The following is an 18313-nucleotide window of genomic DNA, read 5'->3' as shown; positions in this document are numbered from 1 at the left end:
GTGGAACAAAGGACGCATGATTATCCTTATTCTACAGGTGGAGAAACGGAGACCCAGAGCAATTAAGTGACTCTCAGCAGGAGCTTGCAGCAGAGACAGGATCAGACCCCAGGAGTCGTGGGTCTCAGTCTAGAACTGGGAACTGAACCTAGATCTACTATATCTAGGCCAGTGCTTTAATCGCAAGACTCTCCTCCCTCTGAAAGCCTCCCAGAAAACTGCTGCCATGTTATCTAGGAAGTACCAACAAGTGCAATCACATCTCCCTCCATATTCAGGCACCCCCATGGTTCCCTGTTCATTTTCAAATGTAGCTCAAAAGTTACCCTCTCCTTTTTAAACTCTTCCATGCTGACCCTAACAATCATGCCACAAACCTTTCTGCTTCCTTCCCACACAACCCCTGCACTTCCACACCATCCATCACCCTCTTCTGATGCAAGAGCCTTCTCCCCCATAGCTCTTGCCTATCACAATAGGTTTGCTTGCAGTACTTTATTCAGCCACTAGGTGTCTGCGTGTTGTATAGAGATCCTAACAGTGTGTGGTCCCTGGTAAACCAGAGAGGAGGTTGGAACTCAAGCTGTGTATGCTTCAGTCAGTAGCTGCTTTCTTTAGTAATTGTCTCCTGTTTGAGAATATTTGTCATTCACTATATTAAGACTCTACTGACTGGAACAGCTTCTCTGCCCCTCTGTCTCTTATCAATTCTCCCTGTCATTTCTAATGTTATCTCAAGTATTGCTCCTCCTTCAGCTACCCCTTCCTCTTTATCGGTTGCTGTCTCCCTCTCTCTCTGCTGGAATTTAATTCAGTAATTGCATTACAGAATCAAATTCCATTTGTAAGTTTATTTCCTTTTATTGCTTTCTGTTCCTCCAGAGTGCCTATTTCTCGCTCTGGGCGCTTTGACAATCACTCTAACATGCAGAACCGGGGGAAAAAAATAATTCCAACACATACATAATCAGTTGCCTGTAAAGCGTCACAATAACATGGACCCATAATGACAGCAGCAATAATGAGAGCCCATCTGATTGCCTAGGAGCATTAACTCACCTGCTCCCCTGGGGGAACTATTCCACCCACCCTGAAGAGCAATGTCCCAGGGTCCTGGCAGACTAAGGTCAGGAGCAGAGAGATCTGAAGCTGCTCTCCATCCCCCAACACTTCCATCAGCTCCCAAAGGAACATCACCTCCAACTACGGACATACCCTATTGCACTGATTGTAACCCACTCCCTGCCCTGTGTTCCCTCTGTCCCTTGCAGGGAGAAGCCCATCTCTACATGACCTCCAAGAGGAACAGAGGCTCCATTATGTAAGGTTCACATCCATCTCTGCTGCCCAGATGTCTAATCTCTTGTCAGCTCCCACCTCGAGGAGCCAGCTATAGATGAACATCCTAGTCCTGAGATTCTGCCCCTGGTCCTCCCAGTGGAGCCATAGCAACCAAGTACCTTGGAGCGGGGGATGGAGAAAAGTCCTGCCATGGATGCATCCCAAAGCCACGGATGAGCCCAAGTGGCAGAAAGCGCATCCAGGTTCCAAACCACCCGGTCTGGGGTCAGCCCAGCATAAAGCCAGTGGGCGATTTGCAATATCTGGATCTGGATTTTGAAGGCTGGAGTTGTTCAGCCCCCAGGTTTAGATTCAGGGCTCAATGCCGGTTTGAGTCCCAGCTCTGTCACAGGCTCCCGGCATGACCCTGGGCAGATCACTTAAACTCTCTGTGCCTCAGTTCCCCATCTATCCACTGAGGCGGATAGGGCAAATGCACTAGAGATTGGCAGGCTCGGCACTACAGCAATGGGAGGCAGATAAGTAGGTAAGAGCAATAGTGCAAGAAAGGCCCCTCTGGAGCTGCTCTGCCAGGCTCCTCCCCTCCAGCTGATTATCTCAGCGCTAGAGAACAACCCACACCTGCACCCCAGATTCAGACTGCCTAGCCTTTAAGGGGGTCAAAACCTGATCCCAGATTTTCTGATCCAGCCCCCTCTCGGCTCAGCGGGTGCAGCTGTTTGGCTAGTCCCCCTCTGACCTTTTGGGTTTTTTTGCCTTCGGAAGCCATTTATGGGGCACTACTGCACCCCATGTGTCCCTCCCCCTTGCTGGCCCCATCAGCCACGAGAAGCCCAGCCCCTTGGCAGCACTGCTCTTGTAAAGTCCCCCTGGGTTGTTGAAAAAACAAACAAACAAGCCAGTGGAAAATATGAAGACAACTGAAGGTCTAATGTAAACTCCCTGTGCCCCATTAACCAGGCTTGTGACAGCTCATATATGTGGGCCTCCATCTGTTACATGCCATATCTGCCTTAGGGCAGAGCATGACATGTGGGCATGCTTGGCATAACACCCCCCCCCCCCATGGGGGAGGCTGCAGGAGGCCAGGAGTCGGGGTGGAGCATGTGGGGGGAGGTGATAAGCACATTCTGATGGGGCTAGAGAGGAAAGTCAAGGTTCAGTGACTGTATGTTAGTGCAAATGCAAGCCCATGGCATGTGCGTCTCATGTCACCTGCATCACACATGTAGCATGTGTCTTCCCTGGAATATGGTGCACAGCACCTGGGAGCCCTACGTCCCTCACATGGTGCACAAGTACCATGCAGTGCATGGGTTTGTCCTGTGCAGTATGCATGGGTCTCTCAAAGAGCCAAGGTACTACAGGGCCTCTATAGGGCAGTCCCATTGAGCCTGACTCCATATGCGCACCCAGCGCTCCCACTGATTTTACATCTCAGGATCAGGCCCTTAGAGAGGGACAGATAAGAGCTCCCAGGGGCTGAGCAAAGAAGGCAGAACAGAGCCTTTCCGCACCAGGATGGGGATCGGGGCCTTTAATGCACAGACCCAGTACTGCTGGGGAAAGGGACACTCCACAACAGGGATCAGGCCCTTGAAACACACAGAAGCTTGTGGATTTTTATTGCTCTTTAAACACAAACCAAAACACCCCCACGCCCCCCATATTATCCTGGCCTGAAAAGGCTGAGTCAGCATGGACTCCACCAGCAAGGAAGGAGGCTGCTGCTGCTAGCTGTGGTGTTGGTTGGCAAAACAAAATAGCCTTCAACGGGCTATTTGCTGAGATAATCATCTTCAGAGATGCTGATTACTCCACGGGAGAGGGGGCCAAGATGGAGGCTAACAGGTGACAGACTTGAGGAAAAGGGCGAGAGAGACAAGGATGGAGGTGGATGCATCACAGAGAAGATTCTGTTCACAACCTCCCAGCTGCTCCCAGTCTGGAAAGTTTGACAGCAGCCATTCCTCCCTCCATGACTGGGGTCGGACCTGAGAGGAGGCTCAGCAGTCAAACGCAGGTCTCCTTATTTCTCCAGCTCCTGCTCCATCTCCCCATCCCCTTCACAAAGATCCCTTCATCCATTGGGATGTAGAAGGACTATGTCTCCATCCCACATCGGCATCAGGCAACAAGCCATCCTCTGCGACAGAGAGGACACTGCTGGAAGGAAGTTCACCACACTGGAGTCCAACCTCAATGGAGGCAACATAATCCAGTGCGGACAGGGTGCTGGGCTAGGAGTGAGGAGCCCTCTGTGCTAATCCCAGCCGTGCCACTGATCTAGGGGAAATCTTTGTGCCTCACTTTTCACTCTCGTCTATTACTGTACACTCTCTGGGGTGGAAGCCATATATATGAGGCATCTAGCACAACGATGCTCTGATCTTTGTCAGGGCCTGAAACATAATATGGTCGGGTACTACATAGGTGCTGTTAAAATAAGGTTGTCCCCCCCCTCCTTTAGAAGAAGGTTTTGGGGATCCCCCAGAATGGGACCCACAAAAGACAAAGCACTGTCGTGAGGCAGCTCAGGCTGCTGCAGTGCCTGCTAGCGCAGCACCAGGAGAGAGCCAAGCCCGGAGCTGCAGATCTATTTTTCACTGCTTTACATATTACTACACAGTGGCAGCTGAAATCTTCCAGCATGTCAGTTAAAGCCTTTAAATGAAGTGACCCGAGAGCAGAGCCCCGGCTGAAGTGTAAACATCACGATGCCATTAACATGTGCAACACATTTTTGCTATTGATTTTAATGAATTTAAATTCTATCTCACTTCTTGGGTTGCAGCTTCCACTCTAGTTCCAGCTCCATCAACACCGTGCCATCGATCTGGGCGCTGTGCTGGGCCTGGAAATCTCCCATACAATCAAGCCACAGAGCTCCACCCTTCAGAGATACCCCCCTGCATCTCCCTAATGCCACCCCCGCCTGGAGTTGAGCCACCCCAGGCTTTGATCAGGACATCTCTCCCCAGCACAACAGTGTCAGCCAACGTCAGGGGGACCTCGGGGGTCTTTCAGCAGTGCTGCAGCTGCTGGGGGTTCAGTAGTGGGTGCTCTTCCCTCTGAGTCCGTATCAAACTGATGCCCATCACTGTTTCCTGCAGGGCAGTTAGCGATTCAGTAGGGGGTGCTCTTCCCTTGGAGTCAGTGGTGCTAGCAGGTGCTGTGACTAGAGCAGGGGCAGGCAACCTATGGCACGCAAGCTGATTTTCAGTGGCATTCACACTGCCTGGGTCCTGGCCACCAGTCTGGGGGAGCTCTGCATTTTCATTTAATTTTAAATGAAGCTTCTTAAACATTTTTAAAACCTTATTTACTTTACATACAACAATCATTTAGTTATATATTACAGACTTATAGAAAGAACTCTTTTAAAAACCTTAAAATGTATTACTGGCACGCGAAACCTTAAATTAGAGTGAATAAATGAAGACTCGGCACACCACTTCTGAAAGGTTGCTGACGCCTGGACTAGAGAGAACTCAACCATCTGTGGTCATTAACAAGCCCACAACCTTTTTTGCAAGGGCAGGGATATTATCCCAGGAATCCTGCTGGCCTAAATTGCCCCGAGGGGATGCTTCTTTGCCTCCTGCTCTAAATTGTACTGCAGTGCTGCTGCATGGCTGTTAAGCAGCTGTCATGTCCCACCACTGAGGTGGCTGCATTTCAGTGCTAGGTAAGTGATCCCTGTATAAAAGTAGCTGCCATGCCACTCCCCTCCATCCCAGAGGCAGTTGCTTCTCAGGGATCTCTGTATAACCAGATGCCACATCTCACGCCAGAGGTGGCTGCACCTCAGCACTGAATGAGCGATCCTTGCATGAACAGCTGCCCCATCGCACCCCAGAGACGGTTGCATCTCTTGAAATTAAAGAGCAATCCCTCTTTAAACAGCTGCCTCATCTCGCCCCTCAGGCGGCTGCATCTTGGCCCCAGATGAAGTGACTTGAGCATATCTAACCTCAATTATTCAAACGTCCTGACTATATATTTGGACCCAGGGGTCTTGGGTAACTGGGGGAATTTTCCTCATTGCTGAGGGACTTGTGACCTTGTCTCAGATAACAGGAGCTGTGGATAATTGAAGGTCAGATAATTAAACTCGCCCTAGATGCAAGAACCTTGCAGGATCCCTGAGGATGCAACCTGCTGTAGCTATACACATCATTATCAGCAGCACTCCCTGCTCCAGAATACTGGGGGAGGGAGGGGAGGAGGAAATGTTGCTTCCAGCTGTGAGCTCAGCCTGTGCCACCCTCCCCTTCTTTCTGCTCCAGCATGTGCTCCTACCTCTTTCCCCCTTGCTCCGAGACCATCGCTCCTGGATCCAGCCTGCCTGCAAGCTCCTCATCCACCCCCTCCTCCTGCCAGGGCCTTTTCCAATTTGGCTGTCGCTCGCAGCACTTGTCCAGATTAAGAAAATGCTGCCATTAATTTGTTAAATAAAACTGTCAGTCAAGGGGCTGTGGCTGCATCAGGGAAGAACCATTCCCACAAATGTGGACACAGGAGAAATTCCTTCCCCATCTCTCCCGGGGCCTCTCCTAAGGGGCAGCACACCAGCCAGCCAGCCAGCCCACCCCACACCATCCATCACTGCCCACCACAGCCACACATGGAGCAAGCGCTTGAGACCCCAGCTGGGTCTAGGTGCAAGGAGAGACCTTGTGTAGTCACCCCTCCCAACACCCCATTTTTTTGTCCATTTTCTACTGAGATTGCAAGCTCTTTGGGGCATGGACCTGTCCTCCGCCAGACTCCTGCCACCCCTGGCCCTCCAGCCATGAAAATGTTCCTGCATGGGGGAGCAGGCTTAGAGGGGGAACCAGGGGTACTGCTACCCTGAGCCCTCCCCCCAAATGCCGGCCTGGGAAAACCCTTTGGTTCAGGCCCACCTGCAGCACTCACAAAAACAGAGCACAAGTGCCTGTGTGCTCAGGGCTGCCCCCTGCTGGCAACGGTGGCTGGCAGGGGGATTCCATTAGCACAGCAGCATCCTTCCTACCCCCAAGCCATGCAGGGGAGGTTGATGCTATCTGTGGGGGCAGGGCAGGGGCAAGAGGAGCTGAGGTTGCAGTTGCGGGAAGGCGAGAAGAACAAGACCCCGATCTCCCACACACACACACACACTACCACTCCTCCAACTGTGATCGAAAATGGGCTGGAGGGAGAGGAGTGGATTGTTCTGAGTGGCGGGGTAGATTGAGATGGAAGCAGCTCAGGGGCACCGAATGAAATGCTGACTCCTTAATTCCCCTTCACTCCTGGCAGATGCAGAGCTGCATTGTAACCTAATTCGTTTCTTTCTATTAAAGCCGAAACCTCCATGGAAGTGGCGGGGGGCGGGGGAATGGTCAGAGCAATTGCCAGAGCAGTGAGATGCCCCCTACCCACTCCCCACACTGTGCCCACAGGGGAAAGAAAGTTAACCCTTTCTAGACAGGGCTGCTCTGAGCTGGGGGGTGAGGGCTGGACTGGAAAGCCAGGGGGCCGCAGCAGTTTAGGGTGCAGGGTATCGGCAGAGCCATGTGCGGGGAGCCCAGGGCAGAGCTAGCGAAAGATCTCCCATGTCTTCGGCTGAACCCCAGGAGGGACGCTGCAGAGGAGACACTGAAGCCCTGGGTAAATCCGGAAGGGCCCCTTTAGGGAGCCGAGCCTCTCCGATGATGCCCATTAAAGCTCAACAGAATGAACTGTTCAGACTAAAGCAGGAAACTCAGTGCCCAACCTGCAGCGTGCACAGCTGCTGCCCCCCCTGCTATTTTTACCTTGGGGTGTAGCTACCCACTTGCCTACCAGCTTCTTTCCCAGGACTGAAATAACCCACTGAGGCCAAACTGCAAGGGGAAACCACAGAGCCTTGGCCAGTCTGATGCAGTCAGTCAAGAAAGAGAGTTGGGCGGTCACAGAACACGTGTGCACCATGGACACGCCCATCAGCTCAGTGCACAGGCCTGTGTGTGTGTCCCCTGTGACATTTACGTGGTTCCCGTCACAGCAGGAACACGGCTGGCTCATGGCAGCTACACCTCTTTCACCCAAACCTTGGTAGCAGATCGGCCATTCTCTGAGCACCCTCCCTGCCCTTTCCACTCACCCCCAGCAGGCCTGTTAAGAACTGCACACATGGTTTGGCTGGCTGAGTGAGGAATCACTAAAACAGTTCTGAACAAACCCCAGGGACCCAAAATAAAGTCCATCACCACAAAGAAATCCAGACTCAGCTCCAGGGTCTCCTCTCACAGCCAGAGCTCCTCTGTGCCAGTTTGTCTCACTGCCCCTCAGCCCAGCTCTTCCTACCTGGAGCTTAGCCCTCTGGCACCAGCCTCAAGGCTCCCAAACTTCTAGGCCCCAACTCCATCTGGGTTTCCAAAGAGGAGCCCCCAGGTTCTTTGGGCTCAGGGTCTTCCCTTCAGGAGCCCTTCATACACCTCACAGCCCCTCTTCACTTTCCAGCACAAACTCCTCCCCCACATTGTAGGCTCCTGCTGCTTGTTATAAAGCAATCTCCCTGCTTTCCCTCATGTGTGGCTCATTCTGCACTTGGCCCTGGCTCTTAAGGGACAAGCGGCCCTGTTACAATCTTCACGGGGCTGGATCACATGTGTGGGTGTCGCATGGAAGCTGCATGGCTCTGGTAATCTTTGCAGAGTCCCGTGGCAATCACGGCAGCCTTGAGCGACTGGATCACACGTGTGACCTTCAGACAGAGCCACACATGTTGTGTGCGGCATTTATGTGGCTTTCGGCATGACCTGCAAACAGGTCATGTGTGGCTGTCACGGAGATCCCACAGTTCTCACCGCCCTCTTCAAACGGATGGCTCACTTCTGCCTCACCTGCCACTTATGTGGCATTTCACAACACACATGAGCTGTGCTAAGATCCCACAAACCCACAACCACCCACCTGCCATCAGGGCGAGAGAGCAGCTTAGTGCAGTACAACCCCTCCACGACACCCAGCAGCAACACCCCACACCAACTCACCACAATCTGCGTCTCATTATCTGGCAGGGTGTCAATGGCCAAGCTGCCTCCTACCAGGTCCTGGCTGATATGGGTAATGTCGGCCTCCAGCAAACTCTCCCGTGTCTTCCGCCTCCAGCCCAGCAGCTTTGTCCCTGCTCCCCGCTCCAAGGAGCGGCCATGGAGGCGTCCTGTGGAGCACACATGGGAAGGGGAATCAGCAGGCCTGTGACAGAAGGAGCCAGCAAGGTAGAGAGTCTAGGTCCAGGACCAAATGCCACCTTTTATTCCAGGGCTGTAGATTCGGATCCACCTTGATGACCCAAAGGGACTGTCATGTGACCAGGAGAGATGAGTTTGGTGTCTCAGGCCAGATCTTAGGGGACATCATCAAAGAACACCTGGGCCCAAGCTAACCCCCAGCAGGTGGGCCAGGGACTGAATGGGCTGTGGGAGGTAAATTTAAGGGCTTGGACGCTGGTGATGAGAGCAGTAGAGATGGGGCCCATTGGCAAGGTTTTGGGGAAAGGGGATGGCGAACAGGGAGGCTTGCTCTGCCCTGTGAAGAAAGCAGTTTCAGCCTCCGAGGTTGCCATGCCAGCCCTTTTCACCAGCTCCCCCAACTACCCTCTCCCTCATCCCCCCCAGGGCACGGAGTGTAGGAGAACCCCAGGGAATGCTCAAGCCCCTAAGGGGAAGGCACTGGCTATTCACAGCAGCATTACACTACAGCCTACAAGCCACAGCCGAGATCAGGAGCCCATTGCCCCAGGCACTGCCCAGACACATAATGAGAGACAGTCTCTGCCCCAAAGAGCTTGCAGTCTAAACAGACTATGGGTGCAGAAGGGAAACTGAGGCAAAAAGCAGGGAAAGGACATGGCCCTGGTCACTGGCAGAAGAACCCAGGAGTCCTGACTCCAACTTCTATGCCCTAGTCACTAGGTTACAGTGATGTAACCCACAGTGGACTAAGAGCCACTTGAAACTGCCAGGCACCTGACCTCACCCCAGGGACCTCCATTCAGCCGGCCCCACCCTCAAAAGCTTCTGTGCCACCCACTGCAGCCTGGACACCCAGCCTGGGCAACTCCTGGCATGCCAGCGCTCCGCTGCCAGCTGGCGTTCAGTCATGTGGTGAAGGAGAAGGAGATGTAATGGGGTCATCTGGGGAAGACCTCCCTTTGAAACCATGACAAGGTTCCAGGTCAGTGAGATCACAGAGGGAACAAGGGGTGGGCGGGGGGAAGGGGCCCCTAAAGGATTAGTAAACCTGCCTTAGAGTGATAGACACCGGGAGCTCAATCTATTCAGTTTAACAAAGAGGTTACGAGGTGAGAACACAACCTACAAGTACCTCAGGGGTGCAATGTGGGAGACACAAAAATTTGACAGGGGCTCTTCAGTTTAGCTGAGGAAGGTCTAATCCGAGAGATGGCTGGCAGTAGAAGCTGGAAAGAAGGTGTAGCATTTTAACCATGAGAGTAATTAACCACTGGAACAACTTGCCAAGGTTTCTCCATCCTGGGGAATTTTTAAATCAAGGTTGGATGTTTTTCTAACCGGTCTGCTCTGGGAAGTATCGGGGGATGTTCGAGGGCCTGTGCTATACAGAAGGTCAGAGGAGATGATTATAAATGTTCCTTTCTGGCCTTGGAATGGCTCTTTATGGATGGGTGGAGGGGAGTGAAAAGCCAAGCCCTGGGTCAGCACAGACAGGGAGCCCTGCAGGCAGCTGCGGTCAGAGGTGTTATGGAGGAACAGTTTTAATAGCATAGTTCTCTGGTTACCTCTGGCTCCCACAAGCCTCCTCTTTCATTATGGAGATAGGTCAGGGATAGGGACCTGCCAATCCAGCCCCACTCCCAGAGCAAGCAAACCTGGGGTCAGCGCCAACACCAGTATCAGCTCCATGCGGCCTTTCTGGGGAGCTGCCGATATGCAAATAAGCCAACCGTGTCATTTGCATAAAACATCCCACATGCAGCGGAACAAAAAGTAGCTCCATTAATTGGGGGGGAGGGGGCAGCTCTGCCCTGGGAGGGGCTTCCCATTTGTAGCTGCTGATCCAGCTGCAGTTGAAACCAGCGGCACAGGGGGTGTGATGGGGATGGCAGCAGAGCTCCTGGCTAGGCCTGGAAAGATCCCAGCTTGGCCACCTCTGCACGGGTGATCAGGAGGCTCATGTGCCCACGGGCTACGCCCTGGGACAGCTTGCTGAGCACAGGTGCCCAGGGTTGCCATCTGTATGGCACAGGGGAGATTATGCCCAGGGGTCCCCTGGAAAGGTGCAGGGAGGAGGGAGCCTCCCCAGCACTGCATGGCTCCCTGCACTGCCCCTCCTTACATTGCGCAGTAGTTTATGCTGAAAAGGCTGCCTGGGCCTCTGGCTGAGTAAGCCCTTCCCCTGTCAGCCAGGGCGTATGGACAGCGTGTACTGAGCCTGGGGACCACATGCCAGCTGGGCTTGGGGGTGGTGCAGGAGTGCAAAAAGTGCTTCGGGACACTGAGTCTCTGCAAAGGGCCCCAGGGGTTAGCGCTCAGAGCCAGGGGATGCTGCAGCCAGACCCCCAATCCCTGTACACTCACACCCAATGTGGGCCACAATCAGACCCACAACAGCCCCCTGCACACTCACACCCGTATGCCACAACCAGACCCACAACAGCCACCTGTACGCTCATGCACTTCTACACCCAGTGCAGAAACTCACAGTCACGTTAATGATACAGCCTTCGGCAAGTCCACTGCCAAAAACAATGCAAAGACAGCTGACACGCACGTGCAAACCTGCACAGGACTCTGGTGCACAGGAACACAAAGCACATACAAACATTTACGCAGGCAAAACAACCCAACATATGTATATCTTTAACTCTGTTAAAAAAAAACTGACATGCAAAATACATACACTCAACAGCAACACACAAGACAAGACATACACACACACACACACCCCCTACCAAAAACCCACAAAACCCACCTCTTCAAAACACTGAATTGCATACAAACCACAGACATTCACAGCTACTCCTGGCCACTCAGACTTTACAGCACAGGGTAGAGGGTGTGACATGTCTTGCACAAAAGCACCCTGGGGCAGGCTGCGCGAGCAGGGTGTGTTGGCAGTTTCTCACTGGTTTCACTAGGCGCAGGGTCATTCCCGAATCACACCCCTCTGGACAGTCCATGCCCTCGGAGCCTCTGGGCCTGGGAAGGCATTCCTGGCCTAGCAACCCTGCTTCTGTCCCCCTGCCTCCATGGGGCAGGGATGCTGTAGGGCAGTGAGAGTGCAAGGTCAGCCAGCTAAGGGACTTACTAATGAGCTCACTGACTCCAGGCCCTGTGGCCGGGCTGGGACACTGCCCTGGCCACTTGGACGATGGCCCAAGCTGCAGACTGTTATTACGGGATGTGCCCCTCCCAGGGTCTGGCACAAGCCTGGCTTCTCCGCGAAGCCTGCACTTAGCTGGCCACGTGAACTCTGGGGAGAGCTGGGTCCCATGTACCAGGGGCCCCAAGAGGTCAATAAGGCCTCAAGAGGGGCTGTCCCAGTGGTGCACAACACCCCTTGGTGGGCTGGATCTGCCCTGCCCATTGCTAAAAGGGGACCCCCCCCCCAAACTGAATGGGAGGGCTCACAGCGTGATCCCAACTCCTCCCTTCCCTCTGCAGTGCAGGGAGTTTCTACAGCCACCAGGAGGTGCTCCATCCACAGCCCTAGCGACACGAGCCTCCCCCGACACCTGCCTGGGCAGCCAGCTCTCCTCTTCCTGCTACTGTCCCTGCACACACTGCTTCTCCAATTCCAGGTCTGTCCTGATGGCACTGGTTGGATTTAGGATTCACTCAGGCAGGCTCCGTCAGCGCAGACGGCAGCAACTACTGGACCCTCTTCCCATGCCCCTCAATGGGCTCCCCATGCAACCAGCTCCGTCAGTGCCCCTCACTCTTGACCCACAGCCCCTCTTTCACTATCCCAGTCTGGACTCCCTACACACACGCTGCTCTGCTGATGCCCCTCAGTGTAATTTGCTGCGTGGTACCGAAAAGCAGCAGGCGCTGAGGGTTGTGATCAGACACCGTGGGATTAGGGCCCGCCTGTGGAAGTGTCTTGCACGAGGGCTTCTCGCACCTTGGAAGCCTTGAGCCCATACAGTGGCTGCGGGATCTGGAAAGGGTGTCATTCCAACCTGCAAACAGCAGCAGGCATTTTGCAGCTCCCAGCTGCTTAACTCCCCTTGCACAGGGCTGCTCGCAAAAAGCAGCTATATCCTCGCACGGGGGACTTGCCTCCTTGGTTAGCTGGGGGAAACTCCGCCCAGCTTACTTGTGTGTGTGTGGAGGGGACCTCAGCAGCGGCCCCTGCTAGCTGGGGAGTTTCCCCTCAGGATGAGCCTGAGCAGTGAAATTCAGATCCAGTTGCTGATCTGGACTTCCTCTGAGGTGGAGTGAATTTGGGTCAGTTCTGGCTCAGATCCATCATATGGAGATGAGCCAGAGCCAGGAAGTTCTGATCCAGATCTGAACTTCACTCAGACATCGAGAGAGATTGGGTCAAGGGGTTTTAGGTCAGATGTGTTGCCCAGAGGTCACACAAAGAGATTGGGGCAGAGGCTTCTGATCAACTAGTCTGATCTCTGATCTGACATAGGCCAGAGAGCCTCTCCCTCTTGCACTGAGATTTAACCACAAGCTCATCCTTCTCCTGCTCTAACAGCACCAGCCACAGATTCTGACTCTGTCACCAAGCCCCCTACGAGACAGAGCTGATTAGCTGAACCCCTCAAGCCCTCCTTGTCCCTGACCTGTCTTGTCTCCAAATATATAACAATAATATGTAGCTCTCGTGTAGTGCTTTTCAACCACAGATCTCAACGTACTGCACATATTACAGATGGGGAAACTGAAGCACTGAGAAGGGACATGACTGACCTGAGGCCACACTGCTGGTGTTATGCTAGAAGCAGCTGTGCTCTCAAATGGCATGTGGAAGTAAGGGCTTGAATCCCACCCCTGAAGTCGAGGTAGCCACTATTGAGACCCAGCTTTGAACCCTGCTTCCCTTCCTTGGGCTGCCCACCCAGGTCCAAGGTTCAAATCATCAACTCCCTTCTCACAGACAGAGGCCTGACATGTTTTCGTAAAGCAGAGCCTTCCCCGCGCTTTGGTTTCAATTAGGACCAGCTCTAACAAGCCTTGATTAACTGTCACATATGAGCAAGCAGCCCACGGAGGCTCCAATTTCCTCCACAAACCCCTTCTGACTGTGACATGCTCTCCTCCTTCTGCGTCTAGATCTGTAAATGTCAGCAGCAGCCTGAGATGCAGCTAGTACAATGTGACTCCATACTGAGAGAGACACTCAGCCTCCCCACTGCTCTAGGATGGGCCCTAGAGCTGGGAGCCATGAGTAGCCCAAAAATACCCCAGCATCTTAAGCAACAGGCCCCAGGTAGCCACCAGAACCCATTGCTCCCAGCTCAGCCAGGGATCTCCTATCTCACGCCCCTTCTTGCAGACAGACTATGTGCTGGGAAGAAATTTGCCTCCACGCGGCACCTCTTATCCCAAACCTCAGGAGGGGATTGCATCTCTCGCTGCTGAAAATGCGGCCAACTCTGGGGTGGGACGCACTAGCTGCTAAACAGGGCACGGTGGGAAGTGAAGGAAGGACCCCACGATAGAGGGATGGGAATGTCTAGGCTCACACATTGGGAATCTGGCCAGGATACCAGGCTCTCACTGCTCCCAGGAAATGCCTCTGGGCATGGAGCTTGGGCCCCCGATCCCTTAACCCAGATGCTGCACACAATCCTATGCCATGTAGCAGCGGGCACCCCCTGCCTCCATCAGGGCCCCTCTGGGGCCTGGCCGCGATGCACAATCTGTCTTGCGTGGTGAAGGGAGGTACTCGACTCTGGCACCAAACCTCCTCCCCTCCACCCCCCCCCCAAGGATCATGCTCCCCAAGCTGCACCATGTTTACTCTTCAGCGTCCAGCTCTGGATTCCTTCAAACAGCTTCCCCATCCATCAAACTGACACCTCCACCACAGACCCGCAGGGGCTTGCCCAGATGCCTCCCCCGCACCCCTGATGCACTGGGAACTGGGGTGGGGGGGCCTCAGGATATTTGATTGACAACTGTGTGCGCAGCTCCCCCTCTGCTGTTCCAGTCTAGACATAGCCCTGCTGCTGCCCCTCAGAGCTGACCTGCTTCTCCTGCTCTGCCCAGAGAAATCTCAGAGTGTGATCTGGGAGAGCACTCAGCCTCAGATATCATCAATCAGGGCTGCTCCATCCACTTCAAATGAGGTGGTGCCCATTCACACCAGCAGAGGAGCTGGCCCAAGCCCCCAGGAGCTAGGGTGGGCGGGAGGCAGTGGTGTCCTGTGACCCTTCCAGTTAGTCAGCAGTGTGGGGGTCTGATCCACCTCCCTCCCCTGTATGTGTGCAATTCACCTCAGAGCCTGCCGTCTGCAGCCATGCCACCTGCCTGGCCGTCACACCAGTGGGTCGACCCATGGCCGAATTCCCCCCAGATTTACCACTTACATCATAGCCCCGCCACCTCTGGGCTTCCTGCATCAGTTATGAATGTAAAAAAATGGCTTGAGCCCTGGCACCTCTTTCATTACAAATTAAGCATGGTTTACATTACCTTCATGCCAAGATTCCACCGGGGGAGGAGTGAGGTCCGTCTGCTTTTGCCAGCTGGAGTGCCTGTGCCCTGCCCCAAGGGAGGTGGTGGGCACGCAACAGCCCTTGGGAACACAGAACTGTTTATAGAGGGTTCCTAACTATCAGCCTGTCAGGACCCGTCTTATTGACAGTCTGTAACTGGCCTGAAGGTCTGTGGGAATGAGGTAGGTCTGTCCACCGTGACGCTGCCTGAGTGCTGGGTCAGGCGTCTAAGATTCCCAGCCTCCTGGCTGATGCCTGAGAGATGCTGGCAGTTCATCAGGTCCCCCATGCAGCAGGGCCCTGGGTCTTAGCAGCTACCAGTGGAAGAGGAGGAGATGCTCCGGGTTGGATCCCAAGCTTCACTCACACACTGCTGGCTCCTCTATCCCTACGAGCCACGTATCCCACATTCACTGGGCCGGTCACACCCGTGGAGATAAGGCCAGCCCCTGAGCTGCTGTAAACAGCTACAACCCTGGCAACTTACATCACTGAGGACCTGGCCCCTAGATTCAGTCCCGTAGCTGAGTTACACTGAATAGATCCAGTGTCTCTGGGCACATTCCTGTATGCCCATCACCATGGCATTCAGCCACTTTTTTGGTCATGGGTGGGATCTTGCCTGTCTATTCACCCCTCTTCTCCTCTCCATGTTCCCCCACTTTGACCCACAATTTTGCCCTCTCTGAGTGCAGAGGGCCCTTCCTGCTGCGATCAGCCATGATCTCCCTGCTGCCCTCCTTCCAGCATGTTACTCCTTACCTTGAGCTCTGGAACCCATGCTCTAGAACCTGCACCATGTTTCACAGGATCCATGCTACACTGGCTGATACCCCACTCCCATTCCCACAATTCCTGTCAGCCCTTGGAGCCTACGCGCTGTTCTCCAGCATGAAGCATGATCTAGAACCGAACAGATCACAGTGACTGCTCTAGAACCCATACAGCCACCTGTTTCCTATGCTTGGACTCAAACCAAATCATCTGCCCAGCTCTTTGGCTCTCTCTCACTGTGGAAACACCATGCAAAACCAGGACTCTTCTGTCCAAGTTGCTGGTCACACCATCCGCCCTTGCATCCCTCCCCAATTCCAGTTCTCTCCCAGCCCGAGAACGGAGCCCTCTGTATAAAAAGGAAAAACCGGCACTCTTGAGACCACAGCACAGATTCTCTCAGTGCTGCCTCTTTCATAACCAGCCTCCGCTAATAACTTCACGCCAGGAAGTGGTGGGAGGCTGGGCCAAGCCACAGAGTGTCTGAGCCAAACATCCAAGGCTGGCTTGATGCAGTGTATCCCTCCATGCTGCCCGACACTCTGAGATCTCACTTAAAGGGCCAGGCAGACAAGGATCAGGACTGTCTCCCTTTGAGAGGAGACAGATGAGAGGGGACAGGCTGAGAACTTACAACCCTGTGCCAAGCAGAGGGGAATAGATTATAGCAATGTAGGGCTGGAAGGGACCTCAAGAAGTCACCTGGACCATTCCCTACTTGAGTGTATCCAACCCTAACATGTGTTTGTCAAAGGTGTCCTTAAAAACCTCCCATGACGGAGATTCTCCAACTTCCCTAGGTCATCTGTTCCTGTGCTTCACTATCGAGTTAGAAAGTTGTCCTGATATCTAACTTGAATCTCCCTGGTTGCAAATTAAGCAGATTCCTTTCTCTCCTGCCCTCTGTGGCCACGGAGAACAAATGATCATCGTCTTCTTTGTAACAATATTTTACTTGCTAGAAAACTTATCAGGTCCCCGTTCAGCCTTCTCTCCTAGACTAAACACATCCTATTCCAGGTAACAGCAGGGCAAGCTTCCCCCATCAACCCAGCCCTGGAGGGAATGCCCGCCTTGATCCCTCCCCAATCCCTCCAGTGAGGGAGCCAAATGTTCTATAGGCACCTGCCTGCTAAGAACTGGTCTGAGACCACCTCCAGCAGGTGCAATTCTTTTAGCTTGTTGGGCTGGCTTCAAACCTGCAGCCTGGAGGGGAAATGTTCTCCCTCTCCATTTGCAACTCCCCACCCACAACCGTCCATCCAACATCCCCCAAAATCTCCCCAGTCCCTCTAGGGGCAGCCCAAGGCAATCCAAGGCCCAGTCAACAGAGTACCCCTTCCTTCCACCAGGCTTTCTGAGACCCCCTCACTCCACAGCTGGAGGAATGAAGAGTCTGGTGTTCGAAACATGAAAATGCAGCCACCTCTGGGGTGGAATCCAAGCAGTGCACAGCAGAACAGCAAGCGAGCGCTGAGCGAAGCTTGTGGCAGCAGGCAGTCTGGTCGTTTCACACCTGAGACTATGCCCACTCAGTCACCCCCTCCAGCCCTAGTGCAGCTCAGTGGGGAGTGTGGGGGTCGCACCAGCACAGGAATGCAGCTGCTTTCCAGGTCAAGAGGCAGAAGTGGGATCTGCTTAGGGGGAGACTCCAACCCCCTAGATTTACACATCACATGGGGTTCCCCAAGGCAAACTGCAATCACTCCTGGGTCCCTCTCTCCAACCTTCCATGCACCCTAGGGCAGACAGCCAGCAGGAGCTCCAGGGTACCAGGGAAAGGTCCATCCAGAGCACACACGGGGGTGGCTGGAGGGCGACTAGGTGGCCTGGCCACATCCGAAGAGGCTGGCTCAGGTTGTGGGGACGGGCTGCAGCCGTCGGATCTACGTGGCTTTGGCGTCTCTCTAGTTTTCAGCAGGCTGCTCGGGAGCCCCCAGGGCAGCCAGCCAGCAGCCTCCTCTCCTGCCCTGAGCTGGGGGCCTCTGCGGACCCCCCGCAGCTGCAAGCCCTGGCTCAACTGGCCCAGCAGAGGCGGGTGCCTACCTCCACAGCGGCCAATGCACCCTGCAGACCCCGGCTGGCTCGGGGAAGCTTGTCCAAAGGGAGCCGTGCAGATGCCAAATGGGGAAATGCACAAACGTGCCCAGGACTGTCCAGGCACCCTTCCCGCCACGCGCGGGGCACCTGTACCCTCAGCCCCGCTACGCGCGCAGGGACGCTGGTGCACACTTCCATTTGCGCACACCGGACCTGCCAAGTCCCACTCGGGTACATTCCCCTCCACCCACGCTCAGGGACACCCGTGGCGGCGCTCTCCCTTCCCTGCACCCCTCGGCGCTTGCGCTCACCCACACACACCTTCTCTCGTGTGCCCGCTCACGCGCATTTGCACCGGCACTCGTGCCCCCAACCCTCCCCTACCCGTCCACTTCCATGCCCCCCGGTGCACTCTGCCCCTTCCACGCCGTACCTGGCTCCAGCCTGCCGCGAGCCTCCCCCGCGGCCTCGCGCAGCAGGGCGAGTAGCAGGAGGACCCCGCATCGCATCTTGGGGGGCGGGCGCGGGCTC

At 54.4% G+C, this 18313-nt stretch overlaps 1 protein-coding gene across 2 annotated transcripts in view; it reads right to left on the bottom strand.

Annotated features, from left to right (window-relative positions):
• PLXDC1 (plexin domain containing 1) overlaps positions 1 to 18313 on the bottom strand; it is a 46891-nt gene extending 28578 nt beyond the window's left edge. For both annotated transcript variants that reach the window (XM_032791338.2, XM_032791339.2), the window contains exons 1-2: positions 18216 to 18313; positions 8304 to 8473 (exon numbers count right to left, since the gene is read on the bottom strand). In XM_032791338.2, the coding sequence (XP_032647229.1) occupies positions 8304 to 8473; positions 18216 to 18291 (246 nt within the window). In that variant the 5' untranslated portion in view covers positions 18292 to 18313. The remainder of the gene's footprint in view (positions 1 to 8303; positions 8474 to 18215) is intronic.

Source organism: Chelonoidis abingdonii, chromosome 21 (genome assembly GCF_003597395.2).
Source record: "Chelonoidis abingdonii isolate Lonesome George chromosome 21, CheloAbing_2.0, whole genome shotgun sequence".
Taxonomy (NCBI): Eukaryota; Metazoa; Chordata; order Testudines; family Testudinidae; genus Chelonoidis; species Chelonoidis abingdonii.
The sequence above is the reverse complement of the archived record's forward strand: the minus strand, read 5'-3'. Positions and strand labels throughout refer to the sequence as shown.